The 25,468-nt window shown below is 36.4% G+C and overlaps 1 protein-coding gene across 3 annotated transcripts in view; it reads left to right on the forward strand.

Moving 5' to 3' along the window:
* Vps13a (vacuolar protein sorting 13 homolog A) overlaps positions 1–25,468 on the forward strand; it is a 176,116-nt gene that overhangs the window by 6,005 nt on the left and 144,643 nt on the right. For all 3 annotated transcript variants that reach the window (XM_070035786.1, XM_070035785.1, XM_070035787.1), the window contains exons 2-7: positions 10,393–10,436; positions 12,770–12,812; positions 14,585–14,680; positions 15,152–15,253; positions 20,797–20,903; positions 21,673–21,732. In XM_070035786.1, the coding sequence (XP_069891887.1) occupies positions 10,393–10,436; positions 12,770–12,812; positions 14,585–14,680; positions 15,152–15,253; positions 20,797–20,903; positions 21,673–21,732 (452 nt within the window). The remainder of the gene's footprint in view (positions 1–10,392; positions 10,437–12,769; positions 12,813–14,584; positions 14,681–15,151; positions 15,254–20,796; positions 20,904–21,672; positions 21,733–25,468) is intronic.

The raw sequence follows: 25,468 nt of genomic DNA on the forward strand, positions 1-25,468 counted from the left end.
TTTCTAAGTTGAAAGCTTTGATATTATTGGTTTTAGGCCATGTGTCTAATGTATGTCTGCAGTGCTATAAGTTTCCTTGTAAGCTCTGCTTTTGCTATACCTCACAATTGTGCAAAGAATTTTTGGTGTGTGGGGGAATTGATAAAGGTTTTCAAAGTTCTATTTTTATTTGATACAAAATAGTTTAAATTTTCTGACATTTTTCATCTAATATTATTTAGAACTATGTTTCTGGAATGTTTGTGATTTTTTTCCCCCAGCTTTGTTCCCATTATATCTATTTCTAGTTTAATTCCATTGTGGTCTGAGCCTAACTTCTAAATTTGTTAGTGTAAGTGTTACAGAACTGAGCATAGTCTTAAGAATATTTCATATGTGCTTTAGAAGAATGTATATTCTTCCATTTGATGAAACATACTGTGACAGTTAGATCCAGTTGATTGGTAATATTGTTCAGTTCATTTGTGCCCTTATTGAAGTTCTACCTGTGACATCTATATATAACTGGTAATGGATGTTGAAGTTTTTAACTGTAATAATGTATTTATCTCTGCTTGAGGTTCTTTTAGTATTGCTTCATTTATTTTGACTTGTCAGGTACATATTAAGGAATGATGTGTTATAGAGAGATGACCTCTTTGCCATCATGTCTACTGTCCCTGAAATTAACATAGCTACTCTTGTCTTGACTTGTGTTAACAAATGACATACCCATCATTCACTCTCCCTTTGAAAAAAGTTTTATATAAAGAGTTTATTATACATAATCTGTATTTAAGACTTGGATTTTTAGTCACTGTATTTCTCTACTATTCATTTAGTTGATATAGTCTCACCAATCACATTTAAGTGATTATTGATGTAACTGGATTAATGATTTATATCCTTGGTATAATTGTGAATGTGTGGGGAGGGATGTTGGATGGATGTCTGTTCCAGTTTCTATGACAGAGCTCCCAAAATCCTTGAAATTACCTGTGATCGGAATGGTTTTTGTTTTTTTATAATGAGCCCTTTCATAACCTGTAACTTCATACTCACAAGGTGACTTAGAGCAAAGTCCTTAGCCTCGGTAGGGGCATTCTTCAGAAAGACCAAGAGATTAGAAGATTTCCTAGATTGGAACTTTTAGTCTCACCAGCCTCCAAGGAAAAGGTAGGCTCAGAGATCAAATTCTATAAAAGCTCTTTAAGGAGCTATGATGCGGGTTGCGTGTCACACTTATAAAATTCACATGCTGCACATGTGAAATCGGTGGAGGTGGCTTACCTCAGAGGGCTTAGGAGCTCCTGGTGACTGCCTCCAGATCTTGCCCTGTCTTCTTGATAAGTCAGTAAATGCTTCCCTAAGCTTTGTAGCCATAGCAGCACATTATTAACCAAAAGAAGGGAAGGTTGAAGGAAGCTGGATTAAAAGCCAGTTGTCTTGTGGTAGGCATTGAAATAATGGTCTGAAGGGAATTTCTCAGTCTAGGTACAGCTTCACAGTTGAGTCCAGATACACAATTGGTGCTTGCTGGAAAATTGCTTGGTGTATGGAAAACACTCCTCTTCCCACTTAGTCATAGGTTTCTGTGTTGAGTGAGATAGAGATGAAACTTACTTTTACCTTGAGGCTGTATCTGTTACCTTTAAAGTAGTATACTACACTGATTTGCATATATTGACTCATTTTTGAATTCTGGAAATAAGTCCTATTGGGTCATGGTATACATATATACATGTATGTATATATGTATATTTCGTATGCTACTGAGTTTTGTTAATTACTTTGAGTTTACATCATTATTTGTCAAAGGTATTGTTACGTACTTTCCATTTCTTGTGGTGTATTTGTCTTTGATGTTGGAGTAATGTTGGCTTCATTTTGAAAGTGTTTCCTTCACTTTTTGAAGAATTTGTAGAGAATTGATACTCCTATTTTTCAGTGTTAGTAAACTCCTTAGAAGTTTTTGATTTCAGATTTAGTCTCCTTGATAGTTTTAGTACTCTTTAGATAAACTATTTTATTATATATTCCTTAATCTAGAGAGGCTATGTGTTTCTAGGAATTTTATCAGTTTCATCTAGGGAATCATAATGCTATAGTGGTTGTGTTAGTTTACATTTCCACCTACAATGTATGAGGATTCCTTTTATCCTCTCACATCCTTGCTAGTGTTTTGCTGTTGTTTGTTGATTTTTTTATGCCTGGCCATTCTAAAGTGAAAGGGAATTTTAGTGTGATTTTTGATTTTTTTGTTTTTTATGGCTACAGTGTTGAACATTGGTTCATGTATCTATTAGACATTTTATTTCCTCTTGTATTTCTTCTTGTTCATTTTGCTTACCATTTATTAATTGGATTATTTGTCCTTTAGCTGGATATGAATTATTATTAATCCAGAATAATTAATTATTCTGGATTTATCCTTTATCTGTTGAATACATGATGAAAATTTTCTCCTCTTTCCTGGACGGTCTCTTGGTTCTGATGATTGTTTCTTTCTGTCTTACAGAAACTCCTTATTTGAATAGTCTTATTTGTCAATTCTTGCTGCCATTGCTTCCATGCTCTGGAGATTTAGGCTCCTATCACCTGTGCCTAGTAACTTCGAGGAATTTTTCTGTAGTAGATTTAAAGTTCCAGGTATTACTTTGAACTCTTTAATCCAAAGAATATATATTTTCCATTTTGTTGGATTTTTTGTAACTGTTTTTTTTTTTTTTTTTTGGTCTTTTTTGGTACTGGGGATCAGACCCATATGCCTAATGACAGATGAATGTATAAACAAAGACAGATGAATGTATAAACAAAGTGGTATAAAGTTGTGCTAATTGTACAAGGGGGTTTCATTGTGACATTTCCATACATGCATATAGTGTACCCCAATCAAACTTCCTCCCTCCATCGCTCTCCCTTTTGAATAATTTCAACAAGTTTTGTTGTTCTCTTTTCATAAATGCATGTTAAATACTTTGACCATGTTCAATCCTCATTCCCCCTTTCTCTTGACCTTTCCCTGTTGACTCCTGTCTGTACCTGCCTCCCAGTGGAGCCTATTTTACTTTTCTGTCATTCATTTCCTCATGTTTTTAGTGTGTATTAAAGTGGTTTTATTTTGTTATTTTACATTTGCTTGTATTAGACTAAGCCATTCTCTTTCCCTGTCTCCCCTATAGCTCTGTTGTTCAAATCATGTTCTATATATAAGTATATATGTGAGTTGGGCATTTGTAATTCTATAATCCTACTACCGTTAGATTAGAAGCCTTTATTCCTAGTTACTCAGGAGACAGATCTGAGAATCAGTGGTTGGAACTAACTCTGGACAGATAAATCTGAGACACTCCTAGCTTCAAATAGCCAGCAAAAAGCTGGAAGAAGAGGTATGGCTTAAGTGGTACAGTGCCAGCTATCAGCCAGAAAGCTTGAGAGCTTGAGGCCTTGAGTTCAAGCTCCAGTTCTGGGGAAAAAAAAGTGTTTGTGTGCTGTATGTGTATCAGTGTGTGTGTGTGTGTGTGTGTGTGTGTGTGTGTGTGTGTGTGTGTGTGTGTGTGTGTGTGTGTGTGTTTGTGTTTGTGTGTGTTTGTGTGTGTCTTTTAAGTAGCTTCCACAAGTGAGTGAAAATAAGATACTTGGTGTTTTTTAAAACTTTATTTTATTGTAAAGATGCTGTTCAGTAGGGTTACAGTTACATGAGTAAGGTAATGAGCACATTCCTTGTCAAGCAGTTTTACCCCCTCCTTTGATTTTCTCCCACTATCCCTTCCCTCCCTCCCCTCCCCAAAGTTGTAACGTTCATTTCCAACATAGTGTCTTGTGAGTCTCATTGTCGCAATGGGTCATCTTGTGTCCTTGTTTTAGTATTTTTTTATTCTCCTTCCCCTCCCCAAATTAGATAAATGTATATATACAAGATGAAGGTACTGAAATCAAATACAGTGACAACAGGGATATACCATAAGAGTAAGAACATACAAAAGAAGCAAAAAAAAAAAAATCATAGTACATTAAAACAAAGAAAAACCTCTTGTGTCCATATCTTTGGTTTCATTTTGCTTAGCATCTTATATGGTCACATGTACATAGCTTTTAAGCTTTTTTGCTTATCTGATAAGATTATCCTAGACTTGAAATGTAGTTCCCATGATTTTCCTCATTTGCAATAATTAGTATATGTCCAGGATACTTGGTGTTTTGAGTTTAGCTTATATCACTCCACATCATGATCTCCAGTTGCATCCATTTTCCCACAAGTGACATAATTTTACTTTTTTTTTTAAATGGCTGAGTACTATTCCATAGTATATATGTACCACATTTTCTTCATTGGTTTATTGGGCATCTTGGCTGATTCCACAATTTGACTGTTGTGAACAGCGCTACAGTGAGAATGGATAATCAGGTAACTATTTCTTTGCCTGTACTAGAGCTTGGACTCAGGGCCTCCAACTCTTTTTTTTTTCTTTTTTCTTTTGATCTTTTTTGGTACTGGGGATCATACCCATATGCCTAATGATAGATGAATGTATAAACAATGAAGATGAATGTATAAAGTGGTATACAGTTGTGCTAATCATAAGGAGGTTTTATTGTGACATTTCCATACATGCATATAATGTACCCCAATCAAACTCCCTCTGTTGCTCTCCTTTTTGAATAATTTCAACAAGTTTTGTTGTTCTCTTTTCATAAATGCATGTTAAATACTTTGACCATATTCAATCCTCATTCACCCTTTCTCTTGACCTTTCTTGCTTACTTGCTTGACTTATACTCTATCACCTGTTCTATGCCTCCAGACTATTTTGCTAGTAAATTGGAGATAGTCTTAGGAACTTTTCTGCCTGTGCCGGCTTTCAGCCTCAGTCTTCAGACCTCAGTTTTTTGAGTGGTTAGGATTGTAGTCATAAGCCATTGACACCCAGCTGGCATCCCTCTTTTATATGAATTTATACTGCTTCAGACATATGCCCAAATACAGCAGGTTCATAAGTAGATACTTTCCATTTTTCATACTGATTTCTATTGTAGTTGTGCTAGTTTACATTTCTGCTAGTGGTTTATGGGGTTCCTTTTTCACTCCATTCTTACTGGTGTTTGTTGTTTGTTTTGATTAGGGTCAGATAGAATCTTAATGTAGTTTTGATTTCCATGTTCTGAATAAGGAAGGATGCAGCTGGTTTCTTCATATATCTATTAGCTGTTGTAATTCTTTTGAAAACTGCCTGTTCATTTGTTTCTCCATTATTCATTGGGTTATTCTTTTGCTGTTTAATTTTTTGAGCTCTCAGTGTATTATGAGTATTAGTCTTTCATTTGGTGAATAATGATGAAGATTTTTCTCCCATTCTGTGGATTTTATCTTGGATTCTTTTTGTTTTTTCTGTGTAGAAAATTCATTTTGACGCAGTCCCATTTGTCAGTTTTTGCTCTTTCTGGGCAGTTAGGTTTCTATTCAATACAAATTATCTATATTTGTATTTTCCAGAATGTTCTATATGTTTTCCTGTATCGGTTTTAAAGTTTTGGATTTTACAATAAGATATTTGATCCCTTTGGAGTTGATTTTCATACAGATTGAAAGATCAGGGTTTATTTTCACTCTCCTATGTGTAGATAATCAGTTTTCTCTGGGAATATCTGTACTAATTTCTCCTTTGTTTTTGAAGGAGTTTATAATCTTGAGTAAACTTTTTTAAAAAAGGTTTCTGCTGAGAAATCATAAATGTGCTATTGACCATCCATGTATATAACAAGTATTTTCTTTTATTTGTGAACATACTGTACAGAGGGGTTACAATTACATGGACAGGATAATGTGTACATTTCTTACCAAGCATTGCAGCCTTCTCCTTTGTTTACCCTCACATCCCTTCCCAGCCTCCCCCTCCCCCCTCCCAAACCTCCCCCCCCCCCACCAACGTTGTAAAGCTCGTTTTGGATATGGCAACTTGTACTTCTCATTGTTGCAACAGGTCCACCTGTATCCTTAAACGACTTGTTTTTCCCCATCTCCTCCACAAGTTATACTGACATCAAATATAGTGAAAGCAGGGGTTATACTGTGGGGGAGGAACATACAAAGCAACAAAGAAATAATCTTATAAATGCGTTAGAAACACATGCATGAAAGAAAAATATATATCTAAGGGTTCATTTTCCTAACATCACATTATCTGACCTTTTCCGCTTGACTCATACATATACTAGATATTGCAAATAAGGGAAACCATGGGACCTATGTTTCTTTGGGCCTGGCTTACTTCACTTAGTATAATTTTTTCCAAGTTTTTCCATTTCCTAACAAATGGGGCAATGTCATTCTTTCTGATGGAGGCATAGAATTCCATTGTGTATATATACCACATTTTCTTGATCCATTCATCTACTGAGGGGCATCTGGGTTGGTTCCATATCTTAGCTATGGTAAATAATGCTGCAATAAACATAGTTGTGCTGGTAGCTTTAGTGTGGTCTTGTTTGTAAACATTTGGGTAAATGCCCAAAAGTGGGATTGCTGGGTCATAGGGGTTCTATGTGAAGTCTTTTGAGGAACCTCCATACTGCTTTCCAAAGTGGTTGAACAAGTTTACACTCCCACCAACAATGAAGTAAGGTTCCCTTCTGTCCACATCCCCTCCAGCATCTGTTGTTGTTAGAGTTCTTGATTTTTGCCATTCTAACTGGAGTGAGGTGGTATCTCAATGTTGTTTTGATTTGCATTTCTTTTATGGCTAGGGATGTTGAGCATTTCTTCATGTGTCTATTGGCCATCCTTCTTTCTTCTTCAGAGAAGTTTCTCTTTAAGTCTTTCGCCCACTTATTTATTGGGCAGTTGTTTCTTTGAGGATTTGTTGTTGGGGGATTTAATGTTTTGAGTTCCAAGTATATTTTAGATATGAGACCCTTGTCCGTTGTATGGCTAGTAAAGATATTCTCCCAATCCGTGGGCTTTCTATTGATCTTGCTAGCTATGTCCTTTGCCATGCAGAAGCTCTGCAACTTTATGTAATCCCATTTGTCTAACCTTTCTTTGATTTGTTGTGTTTCGGGTCTCTATTCAGAAAATTTCGGCCTGAGCCAGGGAGGCCTAGGGTTTCTCCTATTCCATCCTGTAATGTTTTCAGAGTGTCTGCTTTGACTCCGAGGTCTTTGATCCATTTGGAGTTGATTCTGGTGCAGGTTGATATATAAGGATCTAGCTTTAGTTTTCTACAAGTAGTTAACCAGTCTTGTCAGCACCATTTACTGAAGAGGCTGTCTTTGTTCCATTCTATTGTTTTAGCTCCCTTATCAAAGATTAGATGGCTATAGGTCTTTAGGTTCATTTCTGGGTTTTCAATTCTATTCCATTGGTCCTGAGGTCTGTTCTTATGCCAATACCAAGCTGTTTTGATTACTATGGCTTTATAGTAGAGTTTGAAATTTGGTATTGATATTCCTCCAGCAGTGTTCTTTCCGTTGAGGAGCGTTTTTGCTATTCAAACGGGGTCTTTTATTGTTCTATATGAATTTTTGGATTGCCTCTTCTATTTCCTTGAAGAATGAGGTTGGAATTTTGATAGGTATTGCGTTGAATTTGTAGATAGCCTTGGGAAGTATTGCCATTTTCACGATTTATAACAAGTATTTTCAAGATCCTCTTATTGCCTTTGACACTTTAGTTAATCATGTTTCTCTGTGTGGTTCTGTTTATTCTATTTGGAGTTTGTCAAGATTCTTGTTTTTGTTGTTGTTGTTGTTGTTGTCGGTCATGGGGCTTGAACTCTGGGCTTGGGTGCTATCCCTGCGCTCTTCAGCTCAAGGTGAGCATTCTACTGCTTGAGCCACAGCACCACTTCTGGTTTTCTAGTGGTTTATTGGAAATAAGAGTCTCACGGACTTTTCTACCTGGGCTGGCTTTGAACCCTGATCCTCAGATCTCAGCCTCCTCAGTAGCTAGGATTACAGGCGTGAGCTACCGGTGCCCCGCTTAAGATTCTTCAATTTGTATATCTCTGTCTTCCCTTAAATTTGTGAAGATTTTGGGGCTGGGAAGGTGGCTCAGTGGTAGAGTGCTTGCCTTGCATGCATGAGGCCTTGGGTTCGATTCCTCAGCACCACATAAGCAGAAAAAGCCAGAAAGTGGTGCTGTGGTTCAAGTGGTAGAGCACTAGCCTTGAGCTGAAGAGCTGAGGGACAGTGCCCAGGTCTAGAGTTCAAGCCCCACAACTGACCCCTGCCCCCCCCAAAAAAAAAAAAAGTGAAGATTTTTGTTTTTTTGTTTCCTCAGATTAGCTCTCAGGCCCTTAACCTCTCCTGAGACTTCAATTATAATACATAAAACAATCCATTTGATGATGTCCCTTATGTCCTTTAGATCCTATTTACTCTCCTTCATTTTACCTTTTTCTTATTTTTTTTATCACTATTAAACTTACTAGTTGTCTCTGGTGAGTTTTAAAAATTTAATTATAACACTTGACAGGTCTAGAATTAGTTTGCTTCTTTTCCTTTTCATAATTTCTATCTGTGGATATTCTCACTTTGTTAATATGTATCATCCCTGATTTTATTTAGTTCTCTGTTTTTGCTTTCCTTCAGTTCTTGGACATCATTAAAATAAGTTATTTCTTCTTTATAGGTGAGACTGGAGTTCAGACTATGGCTGTGTACTTGCTAGGAATTCAAACTAGTGATTTTTACCATTTGAGGCTCTGCCTTTTTTTTTTTTTTTTTTTTTGAGTAGGAGCTTGCTTTTTGCTTATGCCACCCTGAACCACAGTTTTCCTGTTTCCACTTTCTGCCACAGCTAGGATGACAGATGTTTACCACCATACCCAGCTTTCTCTTTTGAGATGGAGGTCTTGCTAATTTTCGCCTTAGTTGGCCTGGAACTATGATCTCCCCTCCCAATTGCCACTCTCTGCTTTCCAAATAGCTAGGATTATAGACGTGAGCCATTACACCTATCAGTTCTGTGTACTTCTAAAGTGCTGCCACTACTTTTGTTGTCCTTTAGTCTGATATCCAAATTTGCCACTATTTGCAGACTGAATCTCTAAGTCATGTGAGACAGAAAGCAATCCTTTAAGCAATTCCCAGACAGGCCGTCTGAAAAAAAAGTTCACTCTTCTTCCATCTTAAGGAAAGAAACGGAGTTTGGGTGGATTTTTATCCTGTGTCATACTGTTGAAGAGAGAGGATAGTGCATGGATGAGCAAAAATTGTCTTTTGTTTTTCTGTCTCTTTTAAACATTTCTTTGGTTAATGGGACTTTTAGATAGTTCTTAAGTGTTCTCATGATTATGCATATGCCTAGATAAGGTTTTTTTTTTTGGTGGGAGGCATTTATCATATATGTTATTCTCTGAGCTTCCTGAAAATATAGTGTCTGTGTCATTTAATTTTTTGGTGGTGTTGGGGTTTCTAGTTAGGCATTCTGCCACTTAAGCTATCCCCCCAGCTCTTTTTTGCCTTATTATTTTGCAGATAGGATTTCTTTTTACCTGAGTCAAGCCTTTCATTGTAGTTTTCCCAATCATCACCTCCAGAGTAGCTAGGACTACAGTTATGTGCCATTCTTCTGGATTCCTGTCTGTATAATTAATTCTGGAAATTTCTTATCCATTATTATTTTGTGTATGTGTGTGTATCTATGTGTCTGTATGTGCTTGTGTGTGTTGCCTCCCTCTCTCTCTTTTCCCCTACATACTCATCTTCGTTGCATGGTATAGTTTTTATAATTGTCCTGTATGTACTGGACATTTTGTCCTGTTAACTTTTTTTATTGTTTTCTTTATCCATTTGAATGTGCAAAGTTTTTTGTGCTTATCATTGCTTATTAATTTCACATTTTTATAATTTCTTTTTCACATATAGGTATTTAAATGCAGTTCACTGTCTATTGATCTTGTACCATAATACTTTGCTTGATTAATATATTTTTAAATTCTGATTTAACATATGTTCATTGATACTGTACAGAGATAAAAAAAAACTCTCTAAAGATGTAGTTTTGATCATGCACACAATCAGACTGTGAAGAAGAGTGCAGGTTGGCCTGTTAAAATAGATGTGATGAACCTGGCATTGGTGGCTCATACTTCTAATTCTTGTTACTCAGGAAGCTGATATGTGGAGATCATAGTTCAAAGCAGCTCAGGCAAGAAAGTCTGTGAGACTCTTCATCTCCAGTTAACCACCAAAAAAGCTACAAGTGAAGCTGTGACTCAAGTGGCAAAAGAGCTCAGGGACAGTGTCCAGGTCTTGAGTTCAAGCCCCAGGATTAGCACACAAAAAATAAAAATAGGTTTATCATATTTTCTCTTACATACATTTTTGTGATTATTTAGGAATGATAAGTGCTTTCTCAGTTGGAAAATTGTTTAATGCTTAAAGTTTATTTTTCTTTATAATCTTTTTTAGGAGCTGTAGCCCTCAAGAATCTTGAAATTAAAGAAAATGCCTTGGTAGGTTTTGTGATACTAATGCATACACTACTATTATTATGTGTTTGTTGATTCCTCTTGTCACCATGGATTACTCAAGTTGGAGAAAATTTTTGGAAGTTACTTTTATAGAATGTGATTTTTCAGAAATAGAGTTATTTTATAAAAGTAAAATTGAAGAGTGTTTTTCCCATTTAAAATATTTATATTTTTGTTTATTCCTATATTTTACTTCAGTGATATGAAATGTATTCACATCTTGTATAATTGTATCTATTTTCATAACTTTTCACTCCCCAAGAGAGTCTCTTTGTAAAGAATAATCTCATAAATAATAGCTTTCCCTCCTTTTCCCCATTGATCATGGACATTGTTCTCCATTGCACACTGAAAATCTTTCTCTAGTGCCATAATGTTCCTGTTCTGTATTTCATATACATTGTATCATAGCATATTTGTCCATTTATGTCTATATTGTTTTGTGTAGCATAATGCTTTGTAGGATCCATCTATACTGTATGATGTATCAGAACATCATTTATTATTCCCTGAATAATACTCCTTTCTGTGTTTATACCCCATTTTGTTTGTATGTTTAGCTACTGGTAAATGTGCGTTTTTTTCCCTGCCTCTCATTTTTTGAGCAATACTGCAATGAATATTTGTGTATATGTGTTGATTCTACTCTTCTGTTTCTCTTTGGGAATATATATACTGAGGAAAATTGTTGGATCATATAATTCACAATTAGCTTTTCAAGAAGGCTTTTTCATGGCCATCATGTCCTTTTGATTCCCTCCAACAACAGACAAGCTGTTTCCAGTTTTTATTTCCCAGATCATTCAGAGTCTGTTATTTTTCCCCCCTTTGGTTCAGCATCCTAATGAATATGAAATGGCATCTTAGTATTTTTGTTAACATTTCCCTAATGACTAGTGATGTTGAGTGTCTTTTCATATACTTGTTACCATTTGTATAGGTTTTTTGTCATTTTTAAATCAGATTTTTTTGCATAATGTAAATGATAAGCAAATGTTACCTCCATTCAAAAAGTTGTCCTAATAACCATCTCTTGATAGTGTCCTTTTATGCACAAAAACTTTTTATGTAATCCAGTTAGCCTATTTTTAAAATTAACCTATGCTTTCATTGCATTTCTGTGAAATCAGTACCAAATTTAATGTCAGGAATTATTTTTTCTTATATTTTCCTATGTTTTATACTTATAGCTCTTGTGTTTAGATTTTTCATCCATGTTGGATTACTTTGCATACATAGCATTAGAAAAAGTCCAACTTCATATTTTGTAACTGGAAATCTACTTTTCCTAGCACCACTTTATTGTAAAGGCTGCCTGGAATAGTTTTAAAATGACTACTTTGTAAATCATGAATTTTATTCAATAAAGTTTTAATTTCTAACCGCAGAAACTAAGGGGAATTTCTCACCTGTAAAAGAAAATAATATAAGCTGGACACTTGAGAGACTGATATCAGGAAGATTGTAGCTCAAGACCAGACTGGGCAAAAATTTTGTGAGGCCTTATCTTGACCAATAGAAAGCTTAGCATGGTAGTTCACACTTGTCATTTCAGCCATGCATGAAGTATAACTAGGAGAATTGTGGTCAAAGCCAGATAAGGGAAGATATGAGGCTCTGTTGAAAAGATAACAAAAGCATAAAGGTCTGGGCTTATGTCTGGGCTAGCAAGTAGCACACCCTAAGTTCAAACCCCTGTACTGACGAGTAAAACAGTTGTTATGAAAGAAACCTTTATGAACTTTAAGTTGAAAATAATTGTAATTATACATATACGTTTATGTATTATATGTGTGTATATGTACATATATAATATATATATATGTCCATATAAAACAATTTTTTAAATCTTCTGTAGCCATAGGTTGAATCTGGGACCTTTTACTTGCCAATCCAGCATTCTACCACTTAATTGAACCACCCCACTAGTTCCTTTTTGCTTTGGTTTAATTTTTAGATAGGTTCTCATTTTATGCGTAGGCTGGCTTGAACAGTGCTTTCCTGCATCACTGAAATGACAGGTATGGGCCAGCATGCCCAGTCATTGGTTGAGAATGGAGTCTTGTGAATTCCATCATCACTAGACTCAGGTGATAATTGACCTCTATCATAGCTTCCCAAGTAACTGATTACACATTTGTGCTACAGCTTCCAGCTTACATTTTAGTAAGTTTAAATAACTGTTGGAGGTAAAAAGAAGTTGCAATGTAATTTTAAAATCCTGCAATTGATTTGGTGAAGGAAAAAAGCAGCTTATATTGTGAACTTGCTATGTATTCTTTACATATTTTACTGATTTCTGTTTTTCTTTGTAGAGTCAACTGGATGTACCATTCAAAGTTAAAGTTGGTCATATAGGTAAACCATATTTATTACTAGAATATTTTCTTGGTGGACATGCAAAAAATAATCTGGCTAGTATCTAATGTTTCTAAGAATTAATGGAAGTTTTTGTAGTCATGGGCTGTTGTTTAGGTGGATCTTAAAATATTGTCAGATTCATATATTCCTTGTCTAGTGCTTGGTATCTGTGTAATTAAGAAATGAGGGAGGGGGAGGGCATGTTATCAAGTTTTAAAATTGAGTTGAGAGCCAAGTCATTGCATGTAACAGAAACATGAAGTTCTCTAGGTTTCTGACTAATTACTTTGCTATATTTTGACTCGTAGAGGATATGTGGCATACAGAGAAAGGTAGGGATCAGCCAGGCACTGTGCCCAGAGGCCCCTCGAAAAACTTGTTTTTGTTCCAGTTTTCCTAGGTTTCCTAAGTCTATTTCCTTACCGTATTTTTGTGTTTGTTTCTCTCTCTGTGTGTCTTTGTCTCACTCTAATTTCCTCCTTTCCTTCCTTTCCTCCTCTTATCTCTCCTCTTCTTATCTCTCCTCCTCTTACCTCTCCTCCTCTTATCTCTCCTCCTCTTATCTCTCCTCACTTTTCTTTTTTGGTGGTACCAGTATTTGAACAGTGTTTGAGTCATTTGCTCTTCAGCTTGCTTACTTGCTTTTGCTCGCCTACTTGATTGTTACCTCCAGTCTGGCTTTTTGCTGGTTATTTTGGAGATGAAGTCTTTTCTGCTCAGGCTGACTTTGAACTACAATCCACATTACAGCCTTTTGAGTAACTAGAGTTATAGGCACTAGTACACAGCTTATATTACCTGCTTTTATAGTTTACTGGTTGAACTGAAATCTATGTATTGTTTAAATACGTTTAATAAAAACTTGTTCGTGGGGCTGGGAAGGTGGCTCAGTAGTAGAGTGCTTGCCTTGCATGCATGAGGCCCTGGGTTTGATTCCTCAACACCACATAAGCAGAAAAAGCCGGAAGTGGCACTGTGACTCAAGTGGTGTAGAGCACTAGCCTTGAGCTGAAGAGCTGAGGGATAGTGCCCAGACCCAGAGTTCAGGCCTCATGACTGACAAAAAACCAAAAACAAAAAACTTGTTTGTTATGATTCTTAAACTATGTTGCATGGAAAATGATGGTGTATTTGGGACTTGAAGTATTTTTGTTATTAAGGAAGTTTGCATAGTAGGATTTATATAATGTTTCTGAGTCTATATTGGTGCGTACATGAGCGCACACACACACACACACGCGTACACACAAACACACACACTTTCTTTTAGAGCCTGTCTACTTTCTTTTCTTCTCTGATGATTCCTAAAATGCTAAGGCTGTTTTAACTTGTAATCTAAAATAGTGGAAAGTAGAGTAGACTAAACACAAGATAAATTTGAGATTTAAAATGGTGCTTGCACACATTTCTTACAGTACCTATTAATCTTTGATAGTGTGGTATTATATAATTTACTATAATTATAGTATGGTGTTTTATGAATTGTTTTCTTCTACTACATACCAAGTTCTTTGGAAATAAGTGGTTTTGATTTATATTGTATTTTTATTACTTAGCATATTATCTAGTATAGAAATGAAAAAAAGGGCACATTTCCAAATGAGCAGTATGATAATACAGTTCATTTTGTTAGACTGTGTTGTCCCATTGCCATTGTTTGGGTACTATTTGTCCAGTGATCATCTTAAAACTCTTCAGTGAATCATAGAAAATAGATTGATGGTAAATGTAGGCTGGATTAATAGTTTGCATCCTTATTTTTAATATAGGTGATCTGAAACTTATAATTCCATGGAAAAACCTTTATACTCAACCAGTTGAAGCTGTTTTAGAAGACATTTATTTACTCATAGTGCCTTTTTCTAGTAAGTCAATTATTTACTCTTTTGTAAATGAAAACTCTCAATATTTGGTAATTATTTTTCATCAGCATGATTTTTGGGAGTAGTGTGAAATACATTAATATTTAAATTTGGTACTTGCTATTTATTTTACTTTATTTTTTTGGTGCCAGTGCTGGGCGTGGAGTCATGACCTTGCACTCTTGCTTGGCTTTTTCATTGAAGGCAAGCACTCTACCATGTGAGGCACAACTCCACTTCTGACTTTTTAGCTAATTTGAGATAAGAGTCATGAAGTTTTCTGCTCTAGCTGGCTTTGAACTGTGATCCTCAGATCTCGGCCTCCTAAATAGCTATGATTATAAGTGTGAGCCACCAGTGTCCTATATGATTTAGTCATTATTTTGATTGATATTATGATTATTTTCAGTGATATTTTGTGGAATGAGGGTTTAAATGAAAGGTAACTAAGATTCTTATTTATGCTTGTTATAGGAATAAAATATGATCCTTTAAAAGAAGAAAAACAACATACTGATGCAAAACAACAGGAATTAAAAAGAATAGAAGAAGCAAAACGAAAAGTAATAGATCAAGGTAAATCAAATAATAACAATGGCAAATAAGGAAAGATTAAAAGTCCTAAAAGTTTATCCTAACAGAATACTACCTTTCTCTAGATGTTCTGAGATCATTTTACAAACCATTAGAGTCTTATTATATGGAGATTTCATGGCTCATGTGTTTTTTCCTGTGTACAGAAATTGAAGTCAATGGCCAGCAGTGTTTTTGTTATCTATTTTATTTATAAATTATCATCTTTGCCTTGGGGATTGAACTCAGGGTATAACACTTTTGAGGAAATATTCTTTCTCACATCAGTCACACCTGTCCCATTTTTGGTTTGCAATTTTAAACAATAGCAATTATGTTTATCAAATAGAATGTATCTTTTTAGCCATTGCTTTTGTATTTCCCTTAATATAAATTCTTTATCCTTTTGAGGACACTTAGTTCTTTGAGACAGTTATGCTTTATTTATTTTATATATATGTTTTCCTTCTCAATCTAGACCATATGATCCTCTTACTTAGAACCTTTTTTCATCACTGCAAAAAGTGTCTTACAGAAATTGATTGTGTTTCTGTCTCTTCTCAGTCTCCAGCTACCCTCATATTCTGACTCACTTCTCCCCCTAGTGGTGCTTTCTTTTAGGTTTATTTATCATAGTCTCATCTTTTTATTTTTTTTTCAATTCTGGCCTTGTGCTTTCTAGACATGTACCTCATGAGCCACACTCTTAGCCCTTTTATTTGTATTTTGATTTTTAAGATAAATCTTACTTCTTGTGTTGTCTTTAAATTTTCAGTTCTTCTGCCTCTACCTTCCAATTAGTTGAAATTATAAGCATTGAAATTATAATCATGTCTTACTATGCCTGACTTCACCACTTCTTATTTTAAAACAGTCATCTTCCTGACCTAATTCATCAGTTTTTATTTGCTTTCTCTTTTCTTCATTAAATCGCTAAGAAGCATCTTAAAACTAAGTGCAACTTAGCTACTTAGGAAGCTACAATCTGAGGATTGTGGTTGAAAGCCAGTCTGGGCAGAAAAATCTTGCGACTATTATCTCCAGTTAACTACTAAAAAGCAAGAAGTATAGATGTGGCTCAAGTGGTAGAATGCCAGTGTTGAGTGGAAAAGCCAAGTAAGAGCATAAGGCCTTGAGTTCAAGCCCCAGAACTGGCACTGGAAAAAAAAAAGTATATGTATGTTGATCTCTGCCATGTATTTTTTTTTTTTTTGGTCAGTCGTGGGGCCTGAACTCTGGGCCTGGTTGCTGTCCCTCAGCTCTTCAGCTCAAGGCGAGCACTCTACCATTTGAGCCACAGTGCCACTTCTGTCTTTTTCTGCTTATGTGATACTGAGGAATTGAACCCAGGGCCTCATGCATGTGAGGCAAGCACTCTATCACTGAGCTACCTTCCCAGCCATGTGTTGTTTTTTTTTAAGTGAATAATAAACCTCAATAAATATTTTACCTATTGACAAGCATGGAGTTTTAACACAGTCTCTAGCAATACCATGTATAATTCTATTTTATTAGTCACATTTCTTTCATATCTTGTGCAGTCATTTATGTCTATCCTTAATCCCATTTTCTAAGTCCCATAGCATAGGCCTTTATCTTTCAAAAATTGCTTTCTAATCTTTTATATATCAAGATTATATACATATATATTTTAAAATTAAATAATATAATTTAAAAGCATAAAAAGTCTGTAGTTTTGCTTAAAACTATTAGTTGGTTTATTGCATTTATACTACGTATATATGTTTATTTTTATGGTGGATTATGAAGATTGACTACTGAGCCAAATAGTATACTCTTCATATATATTTTATAGCACAACTTTGTTATTTGCTCAACAATAGTGAGAGAGAGAGAGAGAGAGAGAGTGTGTGTGTGTGACTGTTTATAGACTTTTATATGACTTCTGTTTTGGTGTGGGGGCTTATTCTCCTTCCTTGTATAGATGGTTACACCTGTTTTCTATACAATAAACCCTTGAACTCTCACTAGGTTGAAAAATGAATAGTTGCTTGGCTTTTTGGCTGGGAGAAAGAGGGATCCTAGAGGTTTCACTGTGTTTTTTTTTTCAGAGTTTTTTTAATTTATATTTTGAAATTAAAAAATTTTTTTATTATCTTTAAGTAGTTGTACAAAGAAGTTCCCAGGGCTGGGAAGGTGGCTCAGTGGTAGAGTGCTTGCTTTGCATGCTTGAGGCCCTGGGTTCGATTCCCCAGCACCACAAAAGCAAAAAGAAAAAAGCTGGAAGTGGCGCTGTGGCTCAGGTGGTAGAGCGCTAGCCTTGAGCTGAAGAGCTGAGGGACAGCGCCCAGGCCCAGAGTTCAGGCCCACTACCGGACCCAAAAAACAAAACAAAACACAACAAAGAAGTTCCCATTCTCCAAAACAGTGTATGAGGGGCTGGGAAGGTGGCTCAGTGGTAGAGTGCTTGCCTTGCATGCATGAGGCCTTGGGTTCTATTCCTCAGCACCACATAAGCAGAAAAAGCTGAACTGGCGCTGTGGCTCAAGTGGTAGAGCGTTAGCCTTGAGAGAGCTGAGGGACAGCGCCCAGGCCCAGAGTTCAGGCCTTACAACTGACAAAAAATAAAAGAAGTGTGTGATTATAAAGTGTCTGACAACATTGTCACCCATCTCTCTTAACCCATCCCTTCTCTCACTTTTTTTTTTTTCCAAACCAATTCTTGTATTATGTTCTTCTTCATCAGCATGTTCTCTGATGGTTTTGTGAACTGTCAAAGTTTCTGAATCTTTCAGGATTCTGTTTTAATCTTACCTTGTGTTCTAATAATATCGCCATCTATAGTCATACAAGATTGAGTTTCTTTTTTAAGCTAATTAAGGCTGTCTGCTTTATTGTTTCTATGTTATTGTTTGTTATTTCTACTATCTTCTTTGGCCTGGAGGATTTACTTGCCCCATTTTTTTTCTGCTTTAATGACTTTTTGGGGGATAGAGAAAAAGGTATGCAATCAGCTATAAGTTCCTCCTTGTTTATGTGTAGATATAAAATATAAATTTTTAGTCATGCTTAAAATTACTTAAAAATTACTGATATTCTTATTTTTACCTATGAATTATATATTAACTATTCAACAGGATGTATAGAAACTCTGGATTTGAATCCTGTCTCACTCTTGAACCTCATAACTGGCTTATCTGCTGTTTTTTTGCTCTGAGCATACTGAATTACTTGCTGATTTACTGAACATATCTCAGCATTTCACTTTTTTCTTTATTAGTATTCATTTGAAAATTATTAGCATTAGGGTGAGAATTAAGGCTATAAAATGTGGATGAGGTTTCATGCAGCAGCAATATTGTAGGATGAGAAGAGCAACAATTCTATACCCTGCATGAAGGAATGGCCTAAAAAACAGACAAGAGTGAGCACATAGTAGACATTGAATTCATGGCTCCATGGCGAAAAGTGCTTGTAAGAAGAAGCACCTAATAGATCAGATATTAATGAATTGTTACATAAGATAATCCATGATTAAGAAATGTTTTTGTAGCCATGTCAGTGGCTCCCGCCTGTAATCCTAGCTACTCAGGAGGCTGAGATCTGAGGATTGAGGTTCAAAGCCAGCCCCCGCAGGAAATGCCATGAGACTCTTAACTCCAATAAACTACACAGAAAACCAGAAGTGCTGCTGTGGCTCAAGTGGTAGAGTGCTCATCTTGAGCTGAAGAACTGAGGTATAGTGCCCCAGGGTTCAAGCCCCACGACCGACCAAAAAAAAAGAAAAAAAGAAATGCCTTTGTTTCTGACATGTGGATCAGTGGTCATCTTAGAAATAGTTAATTTCATTGAGCTACAATAGCAGAGCTTTTATCTTCCCATAGCCTTTCTTTCTTTGAAAATTGGAAACAAAGTTAAAATTCTTTAGCATATGGAAGTATTGTTAAAACTTTGGGCAAGAGTGTACATGAATTTTAAGGTAGTTGTAAAGAATATGAACATGTTGCCAGGGAAATGTAAGGCTGCTATTAGCTGAAGATCATAAAGACTACACTGATTTTAGTCTGTCCTATGGGAGTTTTTTAGTATTTAACTTAGCAAGACATAGGTAGGCATAGGCATGATGGTTTTGTTTTTTTGGTCTGCCATGGTGCCTGAACTCTGGGCCTGGGTGCTGTCCCTCAGCTCTTCAGCTCAAGATTAGTACACTACCACTTGAGCCACAGCGCCACTTCCGGCCTTTTTCTGCACATGTGTTGCTGAGGAATCAAACCCAGGGCCCCATGCATGTGAGGCAAACACTCTACCACGGAGCCACCTTCCCAGCCCTGGCACGATGGTTTTATACAAAGTAGTAATTGGGTTTTTTTCAGAGTTGGGACCTTATGGATGGAGGAAAAAGAAAGCAAAGCAATTTTAGATGAACTAATGTTCGTAGGTTTCTCCTTATCTGTAGAGGTAGGTTTTATGACTCCCAGGGGGGTATGGGAAACCATGCATAGTACACAACCCTGTGTATAGTATGCTTTTTATGGCAATTTTAATTTAGGAACAGTAGGAGATGAATAATAATAAAAGAAAGGCAATTATAGCAATATAAACAGTTATGTGAAGGTAGTATCTGTGTCTTGAGGAAGTCAAGTAGAGATTGGTATTTCTGGACTCTGGTTTACTCTTGGTAACTGCAATCATGAGAAGCACAATGAAGATAATGGTGCACTGCTGAACCGTAGGACTTGAGCTGCATAAGGAAGTCAAGGAGAGGCTAGTGGCAGGGAAAGAAATAATGTAGTATTGAATTCTTAAGAGCAATGGATTTTATTATGTAGTGATAGAATTAAAAGCTTAAAATAGGGCTCTTTCTCCTCATAGGGCGAATATATTTTGTTTGGTTTTACTGAATTGTATATTGTCTACATAAAAGATTACTGAAAAGGAGGGTAAGACTAGAAATACAAAAAGAATAGCTTTTATTGTCATTTAGGAAAAGAGAAAATGGAAAAGGGATGGTAACTAGTAGTTACCAAAAATGTGTTCACTATTCCCCTGGAAAGTGTTGAAACTGGCAGTAACTAAAGTTTTCTTAAGATGAATCAAATAATGAATTTTTTAATCCTTGTTTAAAAAGGAGAGGAGAACATGCTATTTCTCATTTCATACATACTGAAATAATTCACATCTGAGTACAAACAACTTATGTCATCACTAATTTCAAAGGAGATTCTTACTTTGCTGCTGCTACTAGTTTTCCTAATTTAAGTCTATTATAATTCTTACTTAATAATCTTTATTGTTCTTAAATCTTTATATATTTAAGAATAGTTAAAAGATAACAGATTATAATATGTAATACCAGTAAATTTTGGTTTTGCTGAACAACAAACTAGCTTTTGAAAAGATTGGACATTCAGTTATCTTTGAAAATCTGTGGTATAAAAGACTTTTGGAAAGCAGGCTATTAGTGTTCTAGTTACACATTTACATATATAAATTCTTTAACAAGACATTATGTTACCTTGTTATGTAGGTATTTATAGGTATGTGTTTTATTCAAGTCCTAAAAAAGGGAATATTTGCAATTGTAGAGCATCAGGAGGAGAAACAGGACACTTTCGCAGAAAAATTAGTTACTCAGATCATAAAAAATCTTCAAGTGAAAATTTCCAGCATCCATATTCGTTATGAAGATGATGTAAGTATTTTTCTAGAAGATCTTTATTTTTTGAAATAATTTTTAAAATTACCGTTAGGTAGTTGCACAGAGAGTTTCAATTCAACACAACAGTTTATGGATAAAATGTATCTTGATCAATGCTTTGCCTTCCACAGCAGACGATCTTTAAATTATCTTGCCCATGTAATTGTAACCCCTCTGTACGGTATTTTCACAATAAAAAAAATTGAAAAAAAAAAAACCTTTATATGTTGGGTATTTACTGTTAGCTCTTACTCATAGTGTCCAACCTATTAAATAAATGATGGGAGGTAGAGAGATAGGGAGCTGAAGATTACATGATTTTTTAATATAATGACACTGGTAATTATATCTTTGATATAGTTTGTTTAAGCTACTCACACTTCAGATCATGAAGGAAAATGCTCTAGGAATTAGGAATTTCACGGTTGTATATTTTATCTCCTGGAAAGAGTACTGGTCTAGGAGTCAGTAGAGCTAGACTTACTGATCTTGCAGAAAAATTAGTTTAGTCTCTAAACAAATTATTATATGCCTTACAGTATAATGCTAATCTTTTTTAAAGCTTTTAAAATAAATTTAAAAACTACAGCTATTATAGTATGATGCCAATAACTAGCATTTCAGTTTATTTTATGAAAAATAAAGAAAAATTCTAAAAATGTTCTTGAATATTTGAAATAGAATACTTCCCAGAAAGTTATTTTCTCTAAAGCAATTCTTGTACAAATGTTAAAATCATTTGAGTAATTTATTTTCTTCTTAGGTCACAAATCGAGACAAACCACTATCATTTGGTATTTCCCTTCAAAATCTCAGCATGCAGGTATGTACTTTAAAATAGAAACCTAACCATATTGTACAGAATAGTATAGTCAAACTATTCATTGTGATTCCTGTATGCCAGCATCAGAAATATGTATGCCTTTGGTTGTCTATATAGAATTGGTGTAGAAAGGACATAGAGTGGATTGAAATTAAGAAGTAAGTAGATTCATATTTCAAAAAAACTATGGTTGGCGATAATGCTGGGTATGGTATCCTACCACTTAGGAGCTGAGGCAGGAAGGAGTACCTTGAGGTCAGCCTAAGCTGTAAATGGGCTTATTGGTGAGACCTCCTCAAAAAATTAAAGAGGAATGAAAAGGTTGGGAATCAAGCTTGGGTAGAACATGAAGGGGGTGCAAGGTAGTTATGATATTAAATACTTCTGTTTATTCAAAATCATTTTCCAGTACTGAAAAAAAATCTATTTCCAAATTTTCAGTGAGTTAAAAGTAATATCCATTTCTGAAATTTTGATGTTTTAAAAGCATAAAAAGCATTTTGAAGTGGAAGTTTTTTTTTTTTTGTTTTTTTTTTTGGCATGGAGGGGCATTATTAGGGTTTGAACTTAGGGCTGTGCACTTATTAGGGCTGGTGCTCTACCACTTGAGCAGTATCTCCAGCTCTCCTTTTTTTTGCTGATTATTTTCATGATAGAGCCTCTTGATCATTTTGATCTCAGCTCCCAAGTAGCTAGTATTCTAGTCAGGAGCCATCAGTGCCTGATTAGAAGTGTAAGGAGCACATAGAATATTACAAAATATTTGCCTGCATCCAGGATGCTATGTTTTAAATATTTTTTATTGGACTGATTATCATTGAAAATTTAAATCCCCTTTCCCTACTCTGACCGTCTTTCTTTTCCAGAGATGATAATCTTCTTTTTTTTTTTTTTTTTTGCCCAGTCCTGGAGCTTGAACTCAGGGTCTAGACACTGTCCCTGAGCTTTTTTGCTCAAGGCTATTGCTCTTCCACTTGAGTCACAGCTTCTTTTTTGTCAGTCTCACAGATTTTCCTACTCCGGCTGGCTTCGAACTGCTATCCTTAGATCTCAGCCTCCTGAGTAACTAGGATTCCAGGCCTGAGCCACCAGTGTCCAGCTGTTGCATTTTACTTTGTTTTTAAAAGGCTGGGGATTGAACCCAGAGCCTTAGGCCTCCTGGGTCAGTGTTATCCCACTGAGCTACAGCCTCTACCCAGCATTTAAGTTTGTAAACTGTGGTGTAATATATCCACTTAAAAATTTAGATGTGGGGCTGGGAAGGTGGCTCAGTGGTAGAGCGCATGCCTTGCATGCCAGAGGCCCTGGGTTCGATTCCTCAGCACTACATAAGCAAAAAGAAAAAAGCCGGAAGTGGTGCTCTGGCTCAAGTGGTAGAGCGCTAGTCTTGAGCTGAAGAGCTGAGGGACAGCGCTCAGGCCCAGAGTTCAGGCCCCATGACCGGACCCCAAAAAAAAAAGAAAAATTAGATGTTAGCTGTGTAATCCTAGCTACTCAAGAGACTGAGATCTGAGGATCATAGTTCAAAGCCAGCCCTGGCAGAAAAGTCCCATCAGACTTTTACCTCCAATAAAACCACCAGAAAACCGGAAAGTGCTTAAAAGTTTACATAAGTATTTTGTATGATTCTTCTGTAAGTTACTTTAAAAAAATTTCAGTGATGGAACTCCACAGGGCTTGTTTTCCAAAGAAAAGTGTACCATTTAGAGAAATACAAATAAACTTCCCTAGATGTTGTGTTAAAAAAAAATTATTTGTGTTGCCACAGGATAAAATTCAGTTCAGTTTCAGTGTAGTTTTTTTTTAATCTTGTACTTTTGGTTTATGTGTGAAAAAAATTTTTTAAATTTTATTGTAAAGGTGATGATGTTGAGACTCAGAAATCTTTTTTTTTTTTTTTTTTTTGGTTCTGCCATATGGGGACAAGCTTTCTACTAAAACACCAGCCTGTAATATGTTTTAAAAATCCCTTTTGGCAATCCTAATGAATGCTGACGTTCGAGGACCACTATTTCAGTTCTCCAAAGAAAAATAGCTATCTTGGATGGGCACCACTTAGGAGTCTCAGGCAGGAAGATGATGAGATCAGAGCTTGCCTGAGACACATAGATCTTTTTCCAAAATAAAAAAGGAAAGAAAAGGAAAAAGCTTTGATTAGTTCTTAGTGTCTCTCCCTCTCTCACTCTTCCTCTTTCTTTCTTTCTTTTTTTTTTGCAGGGGGGGGGGTCCGGTCATGGGGCCTGAACTCTGGGCCTGGACGCTGTCCCTCAGCTCTTCAGCTCAAGGCTAGCACTCTATCACTTGAGCCACAGCACCACTTCCAGCTTTTTTCTTTTTGCTTATGTGGTGCTGAGGAATCGAACCCAGGGCCTCATGCATGCAGGGCAAGCACTCTACCACCAAGCCACCTTCCAAGGCCACTCTTCTTCTTTCTTGCTTGCTTTCTCCCTCTCTCTTTCTGTCTCCCTTCTTTGCCCTCTTCCTCTCTCTTTCCCTCTCTTCCTCTCCATCTTTCTCTCCTTTTTTCCCCCCAGTGTTTTGGTTTGAAGCCAGAACCATACTTACATTATACCCTAAGAGTATCCCCTGGCACTTCTCAGTGACTGGGTGTTTGTGTGTGCACACATGCTGGGACTATGGCTTGAACACAGGACCTGGGTGGTAGTCTCAGCATTTTTGCTCAAGGCTAGTGTTCTACCACTAGAGCCACAGCTCTACCTCCATTTTTTTGGTGGTTAATTGGAGATTAAGTCTCATGGGCTTTCCTGCTCCTTCTGGCTCTGCACTGGGATCCTCAGATTTCAGCCTACTGAGTAGCTAGAATTACAGGCGTGAGCCACCGGGTGCCCAGCTCCAAGTGGCTTTGGATTGCTCTTTAGAATAAAATCTGTAAAACGTTTGTAATCTGACCATAGGTAACCTAACTGGCTTTATCTCCTTTCTTTGCTTTGACCATTCTGATCTATTTTAGGGACTTGAACATAGTATATTTGCATATCATTGGGCCTTTACACCAATTCTTTTGCTTTGAATCTCAGTCCTTCCTTAGAATCAATAGTTTCTAATCATGTCATATATTAATTAGGGTAGTGATAAAGCATACTTTCAGTGATCATTTTTATAAGTTCATTACTATGTTGCTCATTTTATGTGACACACTCCTGATTTTGATGTTACTGCTCTGTTCTCTGATGTAAGTGTATTTGAATCTCTATTCTGACACTTACTTGTAATTGCTTGTTTCTGGTCTCTACCCTCTGCTCCCCCCTTCCCCTCTTGGCCTCTTGTTTGTTGGGCAGTCCCTCTACTACTTGAGCTATGCTCCTAGTCTTTTGTTTTTAGTTTGTTTTTCAGATAGTCTTTGCCTAGGCTAGCTTCTGTTTCATGTTCTCTTCTGTCTACCTCCAGAGTAGCTGGGATTGCAGACATGATACACTAAATCCAGTTGGGTTGGAATTTTTTTTGGGGGGGGTGTCTGATCGTGGTGCCTGAACTCTGGGCCTGGCGGGGGGGTCCGGTTGTGGGGCCTGAACTCTGGGCCTGAGCGCTGTCCCTCAGCTCTTCAGCTCAAGGCTAGTGCTCTACCACTTGATCCACAGCCCCTCTTCCGGCTTTTTTCTTTTTGTTTATGGGGTGCTGAGGAATTGAACCCAGGGCCTCATGCATGCAAGGCAGGCGCTTTACCACTGAGTCACCTTCCCAACCCCTGGGTTAGAATTTTTTACCAGAAATGTGG

The sequence above is a fragment of the Dipodomys merriami genome, unplaced genomic scaffold, assembly GCF_024711535.1.
Source record: "Dipodomys merriami isolate MVZ:Mamm:240054 unplaced genomic scaffold, mDipMer1.0.p SCAF_26, whole genome shotgun sequence".
NCBI classification, from domain to species: Eukaryota; Metazoa; Chordata; class Mammalia; order Rodentia; family Heteromyidae; genus Dipodomys; species Dipodomys merriami.